The 11,668-nt window shown below is 43.6% G+C and overlaps 2 protein-coding genes across 2 annotated transcripts in view; one reads left to right on the forward strand and one right to left on the reverse strand.

Moving 5' to 3' along the window:
* nup98 (nucleoporin 98 and 96 precursor) overlaps nt 1–4,729 on the forward strand; it is a 23,645-nt gene extending 18,916 nt beyond the window's left edge. The window contains exons 30-35 of the mRNA XM_070916800.1: nt 123–271; nt 704–925; nt 1,624–1,865; nt 2,143–2,297; nt 3,211–3,322; nt 4,384–4,729. Coding sequence (XP_070772901.1) covers nt 123–271; nt 704–925; nt 1,624–1,865; nt 2,143–2,297; nt 3,211–3,322; nt 4,384–4,583 — 1,080 coding nt within the window. The 3' untranslated portion in view covers nt 4,584–4,729. The remainder of the gene's footprint in view (nt 1–122; nt 272–703; nt 926–1,623; nt 1,866–2,142; nt 2,298–3,210; nt 3,323–4,383) is intronic.
* A 2,917-nt stretch (nt 4,730–7,646) lies between these two features.
* On the reverse strand, nt 7,647–11,668 carry LOC139295352 (uncharacterized). The gene is made up of 11 exons (XM_070917530.1): nt 11,621–11,668; nt 10,878–11,175; nt 10,550–10,612; nt 10,284–10,346; nt 10,043–10,105; nt 9,777–9,839; nt 9,536–9,598; nt 9,270–9,332; nt 8,769–8,797; nt 8,607–8,684; nt 7,647–7,917 (listed from the first exon to the last, which is right to left on the reverse strand). The coding sequence occupies exons 2-11, from the start codon at nt 11,173–11,175 to the stop codon at nt 7,678–7,680; spliced, it is 1,023 nt and encodes a 340-aa protein (XP_070773631.1). The 5' UTR covers nt 11,621–11,668; the 3' UTR covers nt 7,647–7,677.

Raw genomic sequence — 11,668 nt, forward strand, 5'->3', positions numbered from 1 at the left:
CATACTTGTGTCGTTGTTACACGACTCTTAGAGCTTAAATCACAGAACAGACAGAGACTGGTGACCGTCCTGCCCCCTCCTGCGGTCCGCTGATCATCGTTGTGGTTGTTTCTGTCCTGCAGGGCTCATGTGAGGGGGGGAAGTACGCCTGCGTCCCCCAGCCTCCGTACCTGGAGGCGGAGCAGCCGGACACGGAGGATGAGGAGGAGGAGGAGTCCAAACGCCCGCTGTACGACCTCTGCTTCCACCTGCTCAAACTCTACAGTGACAGGTAACATGTCACTCAGCTGTCTGCAGTTTATCATGTTTGACTGAATAAGTTCAGCAGTAATTTACGTGCTTCATTAATGTAGAAGGAATATTTACTGGTTGAACAAAACAGAATATCTTTTGGTGTTGGACGCCATGTCGGGTTCTGGGAACTGTGGCGCCTTTTTCTGACACTTTATAGACCAAACAGTCAATTGATGAATCAAGAAATTAATCAGCAGATTAATCGATAATGAAAATGAGTTGCAGCTCTACCTCCTACTTTTCACATAATGCTAATGCAGCTAAATCTTTGTCTCTGCACACCTCCAGTCATCATCAGGGTTATTTTCTCCTCCAGAGACGCAGAGCAGAACTGACCACGATGACTGAACAGATTTTGATGTGTAAATCAGCGTAATGCTTCTCGTCGTGTCTCTGTGTCCTCCTGCAGACACTACAGCCTGCAGCAGCTGTTGGACCCTCTGACGGTCACCTGGGAGCGTCTGGATTACCGTCTGAGCTGGCACCTGTGGGGGGTCCTGCAGGCGTTGCACTACAGCCACCTGAGCGCCTCTCGACAGGGACTCCTCCACGCCAGCTACGCCGCACAGCTGGAGAGCGCCGGCCTCTGGCACATGGCCGTCTTCATCCTGCTGCACATCCCCGACCACCCGTACGTTCAGCTCATCTCCTTCGTCACCAACAGTCAACAGTTTGTTCTGTTTATGATGGCGGTGTTTTCCTCCTCCAGTCCAGTAAACGTCACAGGAACTTTAAATGAAATGAAAAATAAAACACTAATAAGACGGAGAAGTTTCGATCAGCTGCATCATAGAATAAGAATAAAGATGTTTGCTGCTTCAGAAATCCTCCATGAGTTTAACGACTGATAATTACAGACAAAGTTGTTTCTGTGCTGTCAGCTGAAACATCTGGTTTCAGTGTTTGAATATAAACAGAACAGATGCTGAACCAGTCACATAATCAATTAGCTGGTGGACAAAAGTGATTATAATTTTGGTAATCGAACATTTATCATCATGTGTCATATTTCAAGTAAAATTACTAAACAGTTCCAGGCTTCAGCTTCATAACATCAACATAATTGGATTTTGTATTGTAGAGAGGAGAACATGGACTCCGCAGGAGGAAGTGTTTCTGAAGTTTAAACTGTAAACAGAAGAAGTTTTATTTGAGCTTTTCCTGCAGGAGCTTCAGTCGTGATGATTTTCCAGCAGCAGTCACATTCAGTGACTCTTCCTCTTCCTTCTTCACGTCCTTCGCTTTCTCTGGTCCTCCGATTGTTATGCGTTTCTTCTCATCCTCCCTGAAGAGAAAACGATTCTAAAGCTGATATTTTTCTGTCTTCAGTCAGCGGGAGCGAGCGGTGAGGGAGATGCTGACCCTCCACTGCCCCCTACAGGAGACGGACCAGTCGGTCCAGAGGGAGCGCTTCCTGACCGAGAGGCTGCTGATCCCGGAGCAGTGGATCCACGAGGCCAAGGCCACCAGAGCCCGCCGCGATGCAGACAGACACCAGGAGGCCCTGCACCTGTACCGGGCCGGATACTGGAGCCAATGTCACCGGCTGCTGATCCAACACCTGGCCTCAGGTCAGGACACTCGGAGGAACCCTGTTTTTAATAATTCTCACTGGAAAATATGCACAAACAGATCAGTTTCGACTGGTTTTTAGTTTTTTATGTCCTCACCGATCAGAGTTGTGTTTCAAACTGCCCGAAGACACATTTGAACGTAGTTTATAATAAACTTCTAGTAATAGCAAACAGAAATATGACTGATTGTGATGTCTCTTTTGGGGAAATCGTGAAAGTTAAAGTTCTTATTTTGAGCTTCTAACTGTATTTTGTCCCTCTTGTCCTCCTGTAGACTGCATCATCAACGACAACCACAACTACCTGCTGGAGTTCCTGGAGGGGCTGGCGGTCCCTGAACACAGTGCCACCATCCAGGACTGGGACACTGCAGGGAGGGTTTACCTGGACTACATCAGAGTCATAAAGACTCTGCAGGACATCCAGCAGGTACTGACGCGGTCTCTGTGGGTCTTTCTAAATGAAAAACACCATGAAGCTCCTCCTATAAACATAAACCTGAGATACGACAGAAGAAGAATAGAGTGCTCGAGTGTCCAACTGTAGTGACTCATCACAGGCTAACATGTTAGCATGCCGCTAATGCAAAATCAACACTTCCTGTAGCTGCTTTTAACAGTAAGGAATTGAAGAAACCAAAGAAAATGTATTTACATGGCTTTTATTGTGAAGTAGATGCAGGAAGTCGCTGTGCGTAGTTCTGTTTAGTGAAGTTGTACCTTGTTTTTAATATTTATTAACTGACACTGAACTCGGACACAAACACTGGCCGCCACACTGAGATAGCAGCAAAAAAAACCAAAGTTGATCTGTGGATCAGCTTTCACTGCAGTCTGTTTAAACCTCCACAACTAACAATCAAGATGAGTAGCAGCATCATAAAGGGTGAAGAAAAGAGCGGGAATTAAAGAATGATGAAGACAAGATGGCAGCCGTGTTGTTCAGAATGTTTACTTAAGTCAAAGTAGCAAAACAAAATGTACTTAAAGTACTCATCATGCAGAATGGCCTCTGTCAGTGTTGTATTATATTATTGCGTCATTATTATTGATGCATGTAATGTTGTATTTGGGCACAGCGGAGTTCATTTTAGCTGCTTTATATACTTTGACCTGTGATGATGCATCATAGTTTATAACTTGATCATGTTTTGTTTTAACATCTTAACCTGTGAAATAACTAAAGCTGTCAGACTAATGTAGTGCAGTCAAAAGTGTTCAGGTGAAGTACAAGTACCTCAGAGTTGTACTAAATGCAGCACGAGTTATTTTCCTCCACGGCTACATGGAGGATGGATGTGGGCCGTGAAGTTTGATGTTAGTGTTGTCTTCCTCGCTGTCAGATGGAGAACGCTGGTTACGAGCTGGAGCGTCTCTACACCGACGTGACGTCTCTGTGCAGCAGAATCGAGCTTCTGCCCTGCAGCACTGCCAGAGACCGCCTCGCCCAATCAGGTGAGAGCCCGGCTCCTTCATAGTTATCAAGTTTAACTGGCGACAAGACGCCAATGTCCAGAAGAGTCTGTAGCTTTTCCCTCCATCTGATAACAACAGCAGCGGGATTCACTAACACATCTGCCCTCTGATGTGCTGAAGTTAGATGAAGGTGAGGATGAGATTTAAGACGAAAGTTAGAGAGAGTGAACTAGAAAGAGATGAATCTTCACAGTGTGAGTATTAAACTAGCTGTTACGATCAGTTTATCTGACGGGCTTTTTGAGGAAGGTTTTCTGCTGAAGCTTTACCAGTTCACTGAGTCGCTGTGGCCACATGAAAAAGCCAGTTGCACTTTAGTAACTGAATGACGTTGTACTCAGTCACATCTGAACTCACAGACATGAAGCACATGTTGAATCATTCAGAGTGACGTCCACGTCCAGAGGAGATCATCATCTCTGACGTCCCTCAGAGAGGAAAGACGCTGCAGAACCTGCCTGAGAATCCTCCTGTTTTTAACTTTCCTTCAGTGTCTCAGTGATCACTGATAGTTGTCTGTCCGTCCATGAGGAAGCTGCAGACAGGAGCTGCTAACAGCTGATTCAGCTGCTGTGATGGAGACAAAATGTAAACAAACAGGCTAAAACAATGGGGCTCACAGCTAACTCACTGACTCCATACAACATTACGCTTAATTATGGGAACTGTAGTTTCGAAACTTAGAGCACAATTATCCCTCAAATCCAAATAATAATAATAATAATAATAGGGGTCGACAGTAAGCCACAGCACACGAGGCGCAGGCTGCAGGTCATGTATGGTCAGTGAGGAAATGAGCTTATTCATGAGAAAGAGCCAGACTTTATGTTAGAGGAGTAGTTGCTCTCAGAGGAGGCAGGACTCTGAAGACAGAGAGGGATTCTGCTGACTGAATAGAGTTCGGTGACTCGTCCCATCACTGAGGGTCAGTCAGCTGCTGTTGTTTGGTGAGAATGAAAACCTGCAGACGCTTCCACGACGCAAAGCCTCCGCTCTGACCTAACCAAGCCCCCCTTCACCCCCCGCCGCCCCTCCTGCAGAAATGGCGAAGCGCGTGGCCAACATCCTGCGCGTGGTGCTGAGCCTGCAGCAGGGCGACGCCGCCTCCGACTCCCTCAGCATCCCCCTCACCCAGCTGGCACCGCACATCACCCGCCTGCCGATGCCGGAGGACTACACGCTGGAGGAGCTGCGAGGCCTCACGCAGTCGTACCTGCGACAGCTCATCGTCAGCCAATGAGAGCGCAGAACAGGGGGGCAGACATGTTGATGGGTCTTGCGTGTTGATCATGAAATCCTGATGCAGAACGTTTTCCAAAAAGAAAAAGGAGCAAAAAAACAAAAAACATTATCATCTATTAAAACAAAGATGAGTTCAAGCCTCGTTTCTGAGAGTCTTCAACTGAGGAGGAGGACGGTCTTCAGTCTTCAACCTGGACTTCATTCAGACTTCATTCAGTTCCAGTTTGGATGATGTTTGAGCTTCTTCAGCGCTTTCAGTTTGTCCAATAGAAAACAGGCACAAAGCTTCGATATTCGTCATTCCTCATCCTCTGTGTGTGTGTGTGTGTGTGTGTGTGTGTGTGTGTCTGTGTCTGTGTCTGTGTGTGTGTCTGTGTCTGTGTCTGTGTCTGTGTGTGTGTGTGTGTGTGTGTGTTTCAGGGCAACGTTTTAAGTGCTAACCAACAGTAAGTGACACGAAATGACTCCTACTTACCATCACAGTTAACCATTTAGTAAACCACGTTAGTCAGTTTTAGACCAGTGGTTTCCAACGTGGGGGTCTGGATCCCCAAAAAGGGTCACGAGATGATCGACATGACAATCATCTTTTCACACTTTCCTCTGGTGAATTACTGGATTATTTTATCTCTAAAATCTAAAAAGTGAAAATCACTGGTCATAAGGAGACATCTGCTGGTTTCATTTGTGTTCAGTATGAAAATCACTCAGTATGAAAATCACTCATCAAGTCATTATAGATCTGAAATAATTAATTGCAGACTTTCAAATCGTAATGTAACACTGACACTAATGAATGCATTTGCTTTCTGTCCTCTCACTGTTTTCAGGGAGTCCTGTGTGTCTTTAAAACCTAACAATGAGACAGTTAAACACATTCATGGCTCCTCAGTCTGCAGATCGTCTGCGGTGTCCAGATTTCGGCTGTTATATATTCTATAATACAGATCGCAGTTCACTGTGATGGATGACTAAGCTGAATGTGCTAATAGATTTTCATACGATGCAGAAACGACTGTACAGCAGGAAAAAGACCAGCATGCATTTCAAGATATTCACCAAAAAGATGAAGCGTACAGAATTCTTTTGTAGGTGTGATCCTTTTAAAAAAATGATTTGATGAGTTAATGGCTATCTGAGCTGGGGGTGTTCAGGCCGGATTGAAATTATACTCCCTCATTTCAAGTTCTTATTGTTGGTTATTATTTTGAAATCATCCCCAAACAGACTTATTTCGCGCTTTAACAGAGTTTTTCCTTGTAGCTGCACTGCTCTGCATGTGAGCGTGTAGATGTAACCCTCAAATACCCGTTTGATCTCTGACCCAAAGAAAGCTCCGTGTTGTTCAGTAGTTCGGACTAAACGTGTGTGTGGGGGTGTCAATGACTGCTCGTTATTCTGTCATGCAAATATTTGGTTTTATTATAAATAAAAACAGCCGTTAGCGTAGTGCGACAGTAGCATCTGTTCATCTGTCAATATGTGAATAAAGACGATTATCTAAATATTAAAGACGAGTCGTACAAACGGGTTCGATGTGCACAAAGTTGCTTTTTTTTTTGGAGACGACTCGGAGGAAAGCTCAACATGCAAAGTGTAAAATGCCTAACGGTCTATTTTTGTAGATTTCTTGTTTTTCTGTTTGGTTTGAATGTAAAAGCGTGTGTGTGCATGAAACCAGAGATAAACAACAAACAAGAGTGTTTTTATTATTAGCACTTCTTTACAGTTTGGTCGTCAGATTTTTCTAAAGTGAAGAGTTTCCTTTCCAGACGAGCTGCCAACCAGAGATTTCACTGCATGTAATTATATAAATATTGTATATTTTTGGAAAATCAAACGAGGAATATCAGGTCATTTTTATCCTCCACCTTTAATTATTAATAAATTGATGCAAAGTGTTTTGGAATGAAACCCTTCACTTATAGATCGATTCACCGGCCATTTTTCTTTTTGTTGTAGATTAACTGTTCGCTTGCCAACAATGTTTTGTTGTTTCTCAACAAACCGGATGCTCGATATGATGTCTGTTTTTTCTCCTGTTAAACTAACGGTGTATGTAGGCAGTTCACATGGATGAATACTGCTGTGTGTGTGTGTGCGTGTGTGCGTGCGCATGTTTCCTGATGATTTTGTTGATAATATTTTTTAATAAAGTCAAGTAGAAATAAACAGTTATTTGTTTGTAATGAGTTGTCCATGTTATTTCTGTATCTCAGGGTTTATTTTTCCAGCTCCAACATATAAAGTCTGACTCTTCAGTCCAGACGTCATCGTGCTGAACATGCAAATGGTGACATCTGCTGGGCAACAGGAAGATTAAGACTAAGATGAAAATGTCGATTAAAGAGGTCTTTATTTAAATAAAAGACCTTTTCAGGAACTAAGGAAGTAAATGTAGGTTTGCAGGACTGACCGTCACTTATCGGTCAAACACTGCAGCTTTTGTGCCACTTCAAAATGAGGTTGAGTTCTGGGTGCGACTAGAATTCATATCAGGACGAGAGTCGGACATTTATTGTCTTTTATAAGCATTAAAAGGTGAGATGAGAGAACAAACTTTCTGATTGTTTCATGATGCTTATGTTGTAAAGCAGAAATAAATAACCAACAAACACTGGAGACTAATCTAAATGGAGTGCAACTGAATTTACAGAGAATCAACAAAAGAAACTGCGTCTCCGTCTACAAACTGAACATGCACTGTCCCACAGCAGACAGACTCCGCCGTCCACAAACTCCCAGCAAAAGGCCCCTTTTAGTAGTTTTGTCCCCTCGACCATAGGGGTGCTTAATTCCATACTTCACTAATCACTACAATGTGTTTTCTGTAATCTGTTATGTTGAATGCATCTTTGTTCTGGAGGCACATATAATGCACTCTGTGGAAACGAATTTCCCCTCAAGGGACAATAAAATCTATTTAATTAAAAACAGTTGAACACTAGCTTTGATCAACTGCTGTAAGTGTCTCTCTATTAAGAACAGACGGAGAGGACAGACAGTAAGCCAACCGGCCTCTGGTGGAGCACCAGGAGAAAAAGACAACACAAACCAACACTTCTAATAAAAACAAACTTTTTATTTCATTTTTACATCTTTTGAAGTTCTGTAATTTTATTTCCTTGTATTTTAACTTGTACTGAGAGTGGCATCTCACCGAGGAGGTCTCCCTCCAGTTTGAAGCCTAATGCTTTGGCCAGAAGTCGAGATGTCACATAAAATGTCCCCAGCTGGTTGTTGAACTCTGCTTCCAGGTGAGTGTTCTTCTTATTGACCTTTATGATTCTTAATAGTTTCATGTCCCCAGTCAGGACAGCAGGATGTGGAGCCTGAATAAAGACAGATTGATGTTCATAGTGAAGGTTTAAGGACATTTAAGTACAGAAGCTACAAAAAGCACTCAGATACAGGAGTTTAGTTCAGTGGAGAGGGGACGTTGGCTGAGACAAGTAACCATGACTGTCAGTGTCTTTAACAGTTTTATTATGGAAGAGAGTTTTATGTTGTTTTTAATCTGGTTTTATAATCATTATGATGAGGATGGGAGATTTGTAACCTTGAATTCTACTAATGGACTGAACAACAAACACAGCTGACTCAGACACATTTCAAACAGATGTTATCGTCCCTGCAGCTGCAGCTACCTTCGAGGTTTTGGTGGATCCAGTTGGTTTCAGGGACCAGTCTTGCTTGTCTGTTCAACAGGATCAACGTGAACAAACCGGCACCGCAAGATTAAAACACGCGGAGTGTCTCCCAGTAATTCATTTTCACAGCTTTAATAACAGATCGTGTTTTTAAAGTTGGTCACTGATACAGTAATTAAACACAAAGAATGTTTACAATATTTAAATATTTTGATCTGAACGTGTTTAAGCTATATTGAAACTCCCTCCTGGGTGTGTCATTTGATGAAATGAATATATGTTTTATTACATTAGGTTCTCTCACTGACTATTAAATGTTTGTAAAGATCTGTTGTCTGCGCGACATGTTGTAGCATCACTTTAACGCTCACCGTCTTGTTGTCCGGTTGTCTTGCTTTGGCTTTTGTGCCAAGTTCACAGCTGCCTTTCAGGTTGCTGGTGGTTTTCTTCTGGATACAAAATATAAAGAAAATATAAATAAACGTCTGAATGAATCTGCTTTGTGGACTGTTCACTATGTCTTTGACTCTCACCGTGTCAGGTTGGCAGTTCTTCGGTTGATCTTTAAAAGAAGAAACAAACAGTCGATGGTTTTAAGGTAAAACTGCAGTAATAACTTTTTTCATGTTTTGAATATCAGTGGATCTCATCAACATGATTTGGTTATTTTTAATTGGTCATATGTTGTTTTTGTAGATTAATAACTTTCATTGTGTTGCGCTTTTCACAGGCTTCACCATGGCAACACATGATGACAGGATGGGCCTCACACTGTCACATGATGCAGTAATTGTGACATCACAGCTCAGCAGTCAGATTATCACTTGGTCCAGTATTTACAGGCCAGAGGTCTCAGCCTGCTGCTCTTCACACGGCGGCCTCTCGTAAAGCCAGCAGTCACAAGACTGAAGAGGTGGAGCTAATGAGACGAACAGCTACTGATGTTTGTCTGTAAGAGATCCGTCCTCCTCCAGGTAAACTCGTATCTGGTGTTCACAGTGTTTGATTTCTAGGCTCAGTGTGAGTCGACCTACCCGCTGCAGCTTCCTGCCCCTTGGCCACTGACCCTGAGTCAGCTGCAGGTTTGCTTGTTGCACCTGAAAGAAACATTGAAAAACTCAATTTTTGAGAGATGGCTCCGCCTCTTTGATGAGATGCTGTGTTTAAATGTCTTTTCATAGACGCTGACTGACAGATGTTATGTCTCAATAGTTCCCCACTGAGATCCGTCAAACTCGTATCTGGTGTTCACGACACCTTCACAGTGTTTGATTTCTAGGCTCAGTGTGAGTCGACCTACCAGCTGCAGCGTCCTGCCCCTTAGCCACTGACCCTGAGTCAGTGGCAGGTTTGCTTGTTGCACCTGAAAGAAACATTGAAAAACTCAATTTTTCAGAAATGGCTCGCCCCCCACCCCCCAACTAAGCCCTCAATCGGACTCAATTGGTTCTAATCAGACTGTAGAGATTCAACGCTCCACATCAGCACAGAGAGTAACCATGAGATGTGTTTCAGTCAGCCTCTGATGTGAGTCGACCTACCAGCTGCAGCTTCCTGCCCCTTGGCCACTGACCCTGAGTCAGCTGCAGGTTTGTTTGCCGCCCCTGAAAGAAACATTGAAAAACTTAATTTTTGAGAGATGGCTCCGCCTCTTTGATGAGATGCTGTGTTTAAATGTCTTTTCATAGACGCTGACTGACAGATGTTATGTCTCAATAGTCCCCCACTGAGATCCGTCAAACTCGTATCTGGTGTTCACGACACCTTCACAGTGTTTGATTTCTAGGCTCAGTGTGAGTCGACCTACCAGCTGCAGCGTCCTGCCCCTTAGCCACTGACCCTGAGTCAGTGGCAGGTTTGCTTGTTGCACCTGAAAGAAACATTGAAAAACTCAATTTTTCAGAAATGGCTCGCCCCCCACCCCCCAACTAAGCCCTCAATCGGACTCAATTGGTTCTAATCAGACTGTAGAGATTCAACGCTCCACATCAGCACAGAGAGTAACCATGAGATGTGTTTCAGTCAGCCTCTGATGTGAGTCGACCTACCAGCTGCAGCTTCCTGCCCCTTGGCCACTGACCCTGAGTCAGCTGCAGGTTTGTTTGCCGCCCCTGAAAGAAACATTGAAAAACTTAATTTTTGAGAGATGGCTCCGCCTCTTTGATGAGATGCTGTGTTTAAATGTCTTTTCATAGACGCTGACTGACAGATGTTATGTCTCAATAGTCCCCCACTGAGATCCGTCAAACTCGTATCTGGTGTTCACGACACCTTCACAGTGTTTGATTTCTAGGCTCAGTATGAGTCGACCTACCAGCTGCAGCTCCCTGCCTCTTGGCCACTGACCCTGAGTCAGCTGCAGGTTTGTTTGCCGCCCCTGAAAGAAACATTGAAAAACTTAATTTTTGAGAGATGGCGCCGCCTCTTTGATGAGATGCTGTGTTTAAATGTCTTTTCTTTTTTGTTTTGGGTTTCTGTAGTTGAGGTTTTCATCCTATTTCTTCCATGATATGTGTAAAGGCCTCGTGTAGTGTAGCGGTGGATCTCATTGAGAACATACAAACTCCAGAAGTGGGGTTTGAACCCAGAACACCCAGATGTGTCTCACGGTAGCCCCTCTGGACCTCATTGTATAAACTCACCTTTGATTTTCTGCTGTTGTCTCTTCAGTTTGTCCACGAAGGGGCGCAGCAGGCTCTGGACAGCCTCGTCCATCCTCGGTAACTGCTTCATTTCTTTATCTATTACGGAGATGGACCCTTCTGTCCCGAAGTACTGGATGATTAGTTCAGGGATCTCTTCACTGACCTTCCTATTCTTCACACCTTGTGGGATTTTGTTCAGGCTGATCAGCAGCTTCCTTAATTGTGACTCGGTCAGCTCCTCCAGGATGGAGGTCAGGGCTGTTTTCCACCTTCTCTCTAAAACCTTCAATGCCATCTGTAACACAGTAAAACCAGAAACCTGAGAGGCCGATGACAACAGAACTAACAGAGAGGAAACAATGATAGTCACATTATTACTGATTTAATTTTATCAATACACCTGACTCACGCATAACACTAAACTACTGTAGCATCACGTCTTAATGTCCTGCTCATAGTTCAGGTATTAAATCCTGAAGCTCCACAAAAAGAGAGAGAGCAGAAATACACTGTGATACCCAGCAAAGGTATCTTCATTTTGTTTGTCCAAAACATCCTGCAGTAAAATGTCTGAGGCTGTGTCGGAAATCAGAATCAGCTTTGAGTGTGTGAACACATACGGGAAGATAGAAACAGACATGCAGCTAAAAAAAGTTGATCAAAGAGACATAAACAAAATAGATATAAAGAGAGTAGTGCTTTACACGGACTCTACTAAATATGGCCAATATAATACTCACTGTGTCCTTTTCTGCTTTGTTGGCGGTCAGAGACACTCTCAGTGGCAG

The sequence above is a fragment of the Enoplosus armatus genome, chromosome 13, assembly GCF_043641665.1.
Source record: "Enoplosus armatus isolate fEnoArm2 chromosome 13, fEnoArm2.hap1, whole genome shotgun sequence".
Lineage (NCBI taxonomy): Eukaryota > Metazoa > Chordata > Actinopteri > Centrarchiformes > Enoplosidae > Enoplosus > Enoplosus armatus.